Source organism: Sceloporus undulatus, chromosome 2 (assembly GCF_019175285.1).
Source record: "Sceloporus undulatus isolate JIND9_A2432 ecotype Alabama chromosome 2, SceUnd_v1.1, whole genome shotgun sequence".
NCBI classification, from domain to species: Eukaryota; Metazoa; Chordata; class Lepidosauria; order Squamata; family Phrynosomatidae; genus Sceloporus; species Sceloporus undulatus.
Window position 1 is genome coordinate 199548775 of NC_056523.1, and position 9270 is coordinate 199558044.

General features: G+C 41.8%; 1 protein-coding gene across 1 annotated transcript in view; it reads right to left on the reverse strand.

Annotated features, from left to right (window-relative positions):
• Positions 1–5097: 5097 nt before the first annotated feature.
• The window catches only part of LOC121923217 (cyclin-dependent kinase 4 inhibitor B-like), a 26392-nt gene continuing 22219 nt past the window's right edge, over positions 5098–9270 (reverse strand). Inside the window, exon 2 of the mRNA XM_042453419.1 lies at positions 5098–5383. Within this exon, the coding sequence (XP_042309353.1) occupies positions 5126–5383 (258 nt within the window). The 3' untranslated portion in view covers positions 5098–5125. The remainder of the gene's footprint in view (positions 5384–9270) is intronic.

Consider the following 9270-nt stretch of genomic DNA (forward strand, 5'->3'; position numbering starts at 1 on the left):
GGTCTCAGAGACTGGAACAGTTCCTTTTTTGGAACACAATCTCCAGCATTCTCCAGCCAGCAGGGTTACTGTCTCTGGCGTCTGTTCAATGCTGAGAACTGGAGGCACAAAAAGGTTCCTTCCTAACCTCTAATTAGGAGGTAGAACTGTGATGCAAGCAGGGAGGGACTCTTCTGTGTTGATGGGTGCTACTGACTCACAAAAATCTTTTCTGAACTAAATTGTTTCTTGTGACAAAATAATATTCTTTTTCTCAGAGACCGGAGAGCTCTACCCACCCACCTGGATACATCCTGAAAAAGAAGATGATGAAGATCTCGTTTGGGCAGGTAAGGCACCGGTAGAGATTGAGAGACTAGATCTAAAATAAATTGCTGCACAGTCGCACAAACTACATTAATTTAAACATGGGTTCATTCCCAGGTATGTGGGTCAAGGACTGCAACCTTAAGTCTCCAAGCTCAGCCCATAGTCTAGGCTGGAGGAGGAAAATGACTTAGAATTTTGAAAAAAATAAATGATTTCAGAAGCTGGAAGGCTTGGATCAGTAATGGCTGGTAGCTCCCATGTGAATCCATTGCACACTTTTGTCCAAAGTCCAAAAACAACTCTCCAAGATACTGAACACATGTTGTGGTTTGGATTCAGCGTTGAAAGTCTGGGCTAAAATGCAAAGAGAATTCACTATCCCAGTGATACCGAATCCTGCAGCCACCACTGCCAATAGTGAGGAGTAATGGAAGTTACAGTTCACCAACATCTGGGGGAAGGGGGGGGAAATAGTCACCATCCCTGTAGTAGACCTTACAATGTTGAAGCTTAGGGGTTGAAAATAGCATTTTTCTTGTATAACTATTCTCGGTTGGTTTGGATAATCTCTTGGGTTTATTCTTCTCTTTGGGGTATATAAGACAACCCTAGAGGTTGAGAGACTGGACCTGAAATAAACTGCTGCAGAGTTCCACAGACCATGTTAATTTAAACATGAGTTTATTCCTAGGTAAGTTATGTAGAAAGCATCAGTGCTGGTCTTTTCTTTTTTCTCTTTGAAGCAAGCATCCAAGAATCAACTCTAGGGACACTCCTGCCAGCTTTAGGCATTTTCCTATTGATTTACTGTTACAAAAAATATTTCATCTATTTTTTGTAACAATAAAGTAAGTGTTTTTTTAACCTTACCAAAGTATCCTGTTTTATACCAGAAGCTCTTAGTATACTGGGGCATGCTGCATGCTCTGCACAATAATTTACCAATTACTGCCCTAAATGCAGAGCCTGATGGGTTGCTGTCCTGAGGGGCTGCCTTTCACTCACTCACTTTCACATGGGGTTTTGTGATGTTGCAGTGGTCATGGACCATAGAGGAAGGGGGGTGGGGAAGGAAGGGCTTGAACCTCCTAAGAGTAGGCTAAATGGACTGAGTTAGATGACCATCTTAGCCAGATGATTCTCCTCTGGAATCATCCATCAGAAATGTACCAGATGATCCAAAACAGACTGCAGAAATAATCCAGTTTGAGACTTCTTTAACTGTCCTTGCTCAATGCTAGGGAATTCTGGCAAATGTAGTTTTGTGAGCCATTTAGCCAGCTCTGTCAGAGAGCTCTGGTTCCACAATAAACTACAATTCTCAGGATTCCCTAGTGCTGAACCATGGCAGTTAAAGCAGTCTCAAACTGGATTCAGTGTGTTTTGGACCTAAGATAGTGATTGTTGTTGATTCCTCCCCAGAATAAAGATCGACTGCAATTTATCCCATATACATTTACTCCACATCACTAGATATATTTAATAAAATGTTGCAGCAGTTCCCCAGTGAACCATGTCTATCTTGTCTTGTTCTCTTCAATGGGTGTAAACAACCTTCACTCTGCAAGCCAAGAACAAGACCACATCACAGAACCCATTGGAACTCCCCACACTGTTTCCTGATTTTGATAACTCCCCAATGCCAACCCTGCTTAGTAGGTCATGACTGAGGTACATAGGACCCTCTAGATTGTTTGGGATTGCAGTTCCCATCACGCATAGCCAGCAGAACCATTAGTGAGGGGTAAAGGAATTGTAGTTCACCAAAATCTAGAGGGCTAAATATTCACAATTCCTGTGGTAAATCTTACAGCTTTGAAAAGTTGACAACATTTTTCTTGTATTCATCTGTTGGTCTTGGTATTTGGCATGGTCTTTGCAGATAGTTTACACATGACCTAACCACTCTGTGCAACGTTTCCTACAAGACTTATCTGTTTGATCCCTGTGTGTCTTGCTTTTTGTCTCTGTGTGGAAAAACAAAACAACAGTATAAACTGAGGGCTTTTGCAGATGATCTTGTGATAATGGCATAAAACCCATTTGATTGCACAAATGCTCTTCTGGAAAACATTAGAGTGTTTGGGGGCATGTTCTGGGTTGTGACAAAATTGATAAAACAAAATTTTTGACTAAAATAAAAATCTTTAGAAGAGGAACAGGAACTACCTGTTCTTTCAAACTTTAAAGTGGAAAAAAGGGGAATCAAATATCTGGCAATTACAATTATAAAGGTTAATAGTTTACTGTTTCAAAACAACTGCCAAAAAGTTTGGAAGGATATTAAAAGATATTTATTAAAATGGGGAAAGTTAACATTATCCCTTCTGGGAAGAATTGCTGTAATAAAAACAAATGTTTTGCCAAGGTTCTTATCCTCCTGCCCCATTATATGACATAGTATATCTTTTGTGCAAGACAGAAAGTAATGGCCACTGATGATGTGGAACAGGGATAGAAATGCATTGAAATTGTTACCAGGGGATAGGTATTAAGCAACATACCTGCTGTATGGGAAACATGGCATGAGGATGATGTTATGTGTCATGGCTTCCAATCTCTAGAAGTTTTAGACCTCAGCTTTTCAAATCCCTGACTTTTGGCCATGCTGGCTGAGGCTTATGGGGCTTGAAGTCCAAAAAGTCTGACGAATCAAATCTTGAGAACTTCAGCCTTACTGGTTATCTTAAAACGCAACCCAATTCTTCAGTGTTTTGAGAAAGTTCACCATTTGAGCTTTGCTGTTCTTGTTGTTAGCTGCCCTCAAGTCTGTTCCTGTTCATGGTGACCCTGTGGATGAGAGATCTCCAAGAATCCATATCATGTACTGCTCAGATCCTGCAAGCCTTTGCAGTTTGAACTTGGCTTTAATTTCTCAGATTTTTTTGGGAGAGGTCTCTCATTCTTCCCTTTTGTCACTTTCTTCTATTTCTCTGCATTGGTCATTGTAGTATTTCTCCTTATCCCTGGTGTCAGACGTTGGACAGTTGTGTTCATACTTCTGGCTTTATTCCTATCTCCCTTTGCTTTTGCTTTTCTTCTTCTCTTATTGCACAAAGTGTTTCATCTGCCATCCATTGTTTCTTATCTTTCTTTTTGGCCACTGTTAGTGTTTTCTTGTATTCATCCATAATAATGTCTTTGACTTCTGTCACAGTTCGTCAGGTTCCTGATAGATTATACTCAGTAGTTTAAATCTGTTCTTATATTGTCCTTGAATTCATCTGAAATGTTATTCAGGTCATATTTTGGTATAATGATGGTTTTTGCTTTCTTCTTCAACTTAACTCTGATTTTTGTTACGAGCTGTTCGTGGTCTGTGCCATGATCAGCTCCTGGTTTGTTTTTGGGCAGAGGGACACTGCTACTAATAAAATACCCTATTTACTTGAATGGAAGAGGGTCTGAAGGAAAGAATTAGGACTCCTATGTTTGGACTATAAAATATAAAATATTACTGGGATACGCCTGTTTGTATATTTCATCTCTTAAAGACACTAATGGAGGTCTTCAGGGCTGATACTTTTAAACAAGGCACACATGAATAGCATACAAGACAACTTCAGCATACAGTAAAATACTGGATTCTATGGCACAGGTAAAAAAAATCCTAGTTCAAATGAAAACTATTACTTTCGTATCTGTGAAATCAAACAAAGCCAGGTCAAAGGCTTCTTACTGTCTGTAATAAATCAAACCAGACTATGCTGGCTGGGGATGATGGGAATGCACTCCACACTAGCATGACTGTGAGTTTATGTGCATGCCTTCAAGTTGTCTGTAGACTTATGAATTTCACTGGGTTTTCTTAGGCAAGGAAAACTGTATTCAGTAACCTTAGACAAATGGGAGGCAGCTAATTAACTTCACAAACTATTTTGCTGGGTTATCCTTCATGCTTTCTTTTTCACATTTCTTTTAAATGGCTGTCTTGAAGCCGTCATGTAAACTAAAAAATAGACAAACCCAAAGCAGCATTATATGAATGCATGGGGACAAAGATATTATAAAGGATTACCTTTCTTCTCTGCCCCACTGCTAATTTCAAAATATTTTCACTCAAGGAATAACAACAGTACAATTAAGAACAATATATTACTACTAATAAAAGCAACATGACTAAATAGTTAATACTAAGAATTAAGATACATGACCAGTACACTCAGTAGTATGGCTCTCGCTAGGTTGTTCCACCAAAAGGTAGTCCATTATCCTAGGTTAAAAATCAATAAATAAATTCTTGTACACAGTGAACTGGTTAGAGTAGAAGAGAGGATGCCATCTGCTTCTGCCCCCTGTCCACATTCAGAGTTTAGCAAAGTTCTTTGTTGGACTGCAGCTGCCAGACTTTCCCAGCTAGCAGGCTATTCTAATAGGTTTTCAGCTAGCAGGGCCACTCTGGGAACTGTAGTCCAGCAAAACAATTTTGCTAAGAGCATGCTTTCTTCTTCCACTGGAAGGCAGTTTTAAGAGAAGTTTACAAACAGTCAACGCTTCCTTTTTCAGTATGAAGTAGTAATGTAGAGCCTTCCTATGAGAGACAAGATGGGGTGGGGTCAAGAATGGCTCAGACCACCTAGGCCAACCAAGGGTTCAAGACAGTTATGTGCTTCCAAGTCATTTTTTACTTATGGCAACCCTAAGGCAAACATTGTTTCTTCCATTGGGATTTGCCATTGCCATCTTCTGAGGTTGAGAGGATGTGACTTTCCCAAGGTCACCAGTGGGTTTTTATGCTCAGTGCCTTGCTAATTGTACCTGTGATCTCTCTTTCCTTCTTGAAGGGAGTGCTCCTGTAGAGGATCAGTGAAGAGGTTCAGCCCAATTGCTCCTGGAGGTACCAGACCACTTGGCTGTGTCCACTCTCTCGGGCTAGGTCCAGTGGGTGATGGCCCCATCGGTCTGGTAGGTCAAAGCGGGCACCCCAGTGGTGTAGAACCTTCAGGGTGTCCAGGAAGCCTTGGCGGGCAGCATCATGGGCTGGGAGGGAGCCTGTAGTTCGGTCTGGCATGTTGGGATTGGCACCAGCTTGCAGTAGTAGTTTTGCTACTTGTGGGTTCCCCATCATCATCACCTGGAGAAGAAAGAGAAGGGAGGAGAAAAGGCACAGGCATTAGTAGGGGTGGACTCACATTGATTCCCAAACTTTGGTTCTCCTGGTATTTTGGACTTCCAACTCCCAGAAGCCCCAGTCAGCTTGTCCAGTGGTCAAGAAGTCTGGGAGCTGAAGTCCAAAACACCTGGATGACCAAGGTTTGGGAACCACTGTGGAGGCTTTGGGGCTCTTCCTTTTTTGAACCTTTCCAAGTTTCAGTGGACCATGAAACAGTCCCTGGTTATGATCTTTAATCGGAGTCACTCTGGAGTAAGCACTGACTGAAGGAGCATTTTGCTCCTCAACCAAAGGACTTGTTTCCTCTATTGCAGGGGTTCCCAACCTGTGCTCTGAGGAGCCCTTATGGCTCTGCGTGCACTTCCCTGGTGCTCTGTGGCTGCTCCAAGAAAATGAAAGAAATAAAAATTGAATGAAATTAAAGAATAAGAATATATTCTTATATATACTCTTAAACACTATTAACATGTGAGACATAGGGTAGGCCTCTTAGGGGCTCCACCATAGAAATAAGGGCTCAGCGAGTCAAAGAGGTTGGGAACCCCTGCTCTAGAGCAACGGTTTGCTAACTTTGGTCCTCCAGATGTTTTGGACTTCGGCATCCAGAATTCTTGGCTTTTGGCCATGGTGACTGAGGCTTCTGGGAGTTGAAGTCCAAAACGCCTGGAGGAGCAATGTTTGGGAATCTGTGCTCTAAGAGGCCCAATTTGACAGGGAGAGTGCAACTGCTCCATTTCTGTTGGCCACACTATAGCCTCCAATCCTGATATTTATTTAATTGTAGTCACACTGGAATCAACTGTGATGTGAGAATCATTTTGTTTCTTTGGGGCAATTCAAGTTTCCTAAGGCTTCAGCCTTTGTTTAGGAAACCAAATATTTCAATATCAAAAATATCAAAGCTCAGACTGCTAGAGTTTAGCTTTCAACCTGCAGAGTAACAAAAACCTATCTCCTGCTGCTGCTTCTTTGAGAACTGAGAGTGACTCAAAAACAACAAGACAAATTGCTTGCCATTAATAAAGGTCTACTGATGACTGAATCCAGATATGTATGGAGAAGCTACATCTTAACGAATGGCTAAAGAACAGGTAAAAGAAGAAAACTTTAGGTCTCAGCACCTTCCTGATGTGGGAGGGAGATGGTGGCGATAGAGAGGCATCTCTTTATCTTTAGAGAGTAGCTTTCTAAAAGGAATTGATCGGAATCACATGGATTGTTTATTGGGTTACAAAAAGGTATTTATTACTATGTCATTCAATCCCAGGAATGAGCAAATGGGAAGCTTTAAACGAGGAAACTTAGCAGAGTTATCTATTAGCAAAGAGGAAGAGAAGAGAGAATGCTGAAATTCCTCCAACAATTTCTTCACTAAATGTTTTCTGTATAAACCCAATTTGACAGAGAATGGGGAGGCAGAAGAATCCTCCTGGAAGTCCCATAGACTTTAGTGAGATCAGGTGACCAAGACATAACTTGTTGGCCTCCATCCCATTGCTAGTCCTGACTCAAGCAGAATCATTGAATGAGTGAAATCTGAGTAACCGTTGATTTGCTGGTCCATTCAAGGAGTCTACTCCAGTTAGGCCTACCAGATGGATTTTTTAAAAATACTTTTGATTATGAAATCCATGGCCTCCAAAAGGAGTGTTTCTGAAAAATCATCAAAAAATTCAAAAATGCACAAGTAGAAAGAGAGGGAAGAATTTGCAGAAGAGTCTCAGACTAGTGTTTCCAAGAGAAGTAAGACTTGCTCACCCTGGGATAGAGGAGATGCCTTGGCATCTGACTGCCATCCTAAAAGTACAGTCTGTTCAAAACTAAATCAGGTTCTGTGGGCTTCCTTCCACATGAAATTGCAGCCTAGCATTTGTGGCTGTTTTGTACCTTCAAGTCATTTGTCAGTTATGGTGGCCTTAAGGTGAATCTGTCATTTGGGGGAAGGGGTTCATGGCAGAAGGGGGATTGCCCTTGTTTTTCTCTAAGGCTGAGAGAGAGAGTGATTTGCCAAAAGTCTTCTAGTAGGTTTCCATGGCCAAGCAGGGATTTGAACCTTGGTCTCCCAGTGTCCAACATTAAAAAAGGACATAAATAAGCCTGCCTACTTCCCTCCTCTCAAGGAAATTGTATTATTGCTCCCATTTTAGATGCTTTCAGATCTGAGGGTAGGGTCCTGTTCTAAGCTGAACCATGGTGAGAAGGTTGCAGGAGCAGGGATTTCTAGGTGGTGGCATCCCAGTGTTGGAACTCTTCATCAAGGGATACTACTGCCACCCTTTCCCCCCAGGAAAATATAATGCCACCCTTTCCCCCCATGTTTGTCTTTTACTCTTAATGGCATGTACAGATGTTGATCTTCAAAGATGCTTCAAAGAGCTATATCATCTCACACAACTCTTTGAAGATGTATGGCTAGAGTCACAATTTGCATCTTTATCCTTTTACATTCTGTTAAATTTCTTCCTATTCCCAGAACTGTATGACAATGCTTAAAAGCCTGTTGCTTTAATATCACTTTGCATGTATCCGTAGTGCAGAATTAAAGCAGTTTGACACCACTTTAACTTTCATAGCTTAATGCTATGGAATTCTGGGATTTGTCATTTGGTGAGGTATTCAGTCTGGTCTGTCAGAGAGCTCTGGTGTCTCACCAAACTATAAATCTTAGGTGTTTGTAGGATAGAGCCATGGCAGTTGAAGTGGTGTTGAACTGCTTTAATTCTGCAGTGTGGATATATTTCTTACTACTGTATCTGAAGAAGTAAATTGATATGCAGTGTTGTGGAATTGTGGGATGTGCAGTTTTATGAAATATTTAGCTACAAGAAACCACAATTCCTAGGATTCCAAAGGATGGAGCCATGACAGTTAAAGTGATGTCAGGAAGGATGCTCTAAGGACGATGCAATAGCTGTGACCCAAGCCCAATGTCTCTGTGCCTCTGTTGTGGAATGGGCGTTCCCACCACAAGACAGATGTGAGATGGGGTGCTGCGTAGCTCAGTTTCGCAGCGCAGCAGCGTGGGAGGAAAAGAAAATACGTAGAGAAGGGGAAGAAGCCAGGGAGAATACCAAGCAAATAATGACAGAGCTAACAACAGAGAGAGGGAGGCAGAGAAAGAGAGAGGCGCTCTTATCAAACCCAAATATTGACATATAATGTTATAAAAGAATAAATGAATGTTTACCGAAGGCCTGGATCTGCCGATGTATGTATTTTGTTTTGTTTTTGTTAGAGTCTGTGTAAACACAGATTGTTTGATCAAAGGGCCAGGTACGATGGAGAAATAAATAAATGCAGCCATCTCAGAAGACTGGAGTCGAGTTCGGAAAAGGTACAGCGTTGGACTACAGATCCCAGAATCACCACCCAGCAGGTTTGACCTACTGGTTGGGGAGTTGGGGAGTTGTAGGCCAACAAAGGAATTTTTTCCTTGCTCTGTTCCACCACCTCTTTTCAGGAAGGCCACTGCACAGCCAGCAAAAACTTGGCCTTCAGGGAGATTGGTTGTTGTTGTGTGCCTTCAAGTAGTTTCAGACTTATGTTGACCCTAAGGCGAACCTTTCATGGGGTTTTCTTGGCAAGATTTGTTCAGAGGAGGTTTGCCATTGCCTTCCCCTGAGGCTGAGAGATATGACTTACTCAGGGTCACCAAGTGGGTTTTATGGCTGAGATGGGAATCAAACCCTTGCTCTCCAGAGGCCTAGTCCAAGGCGTTTATCAGACGAGGTTTCTGCAGCTCAGATCTGGGGCTTCTGCAGATTGGGCCATTCGCATTGACATGATAAGGAGAATGTATTTTCATACTTGGTTACTCTTCTGTTGCCCTTCCGAACTGAGGAGGAATC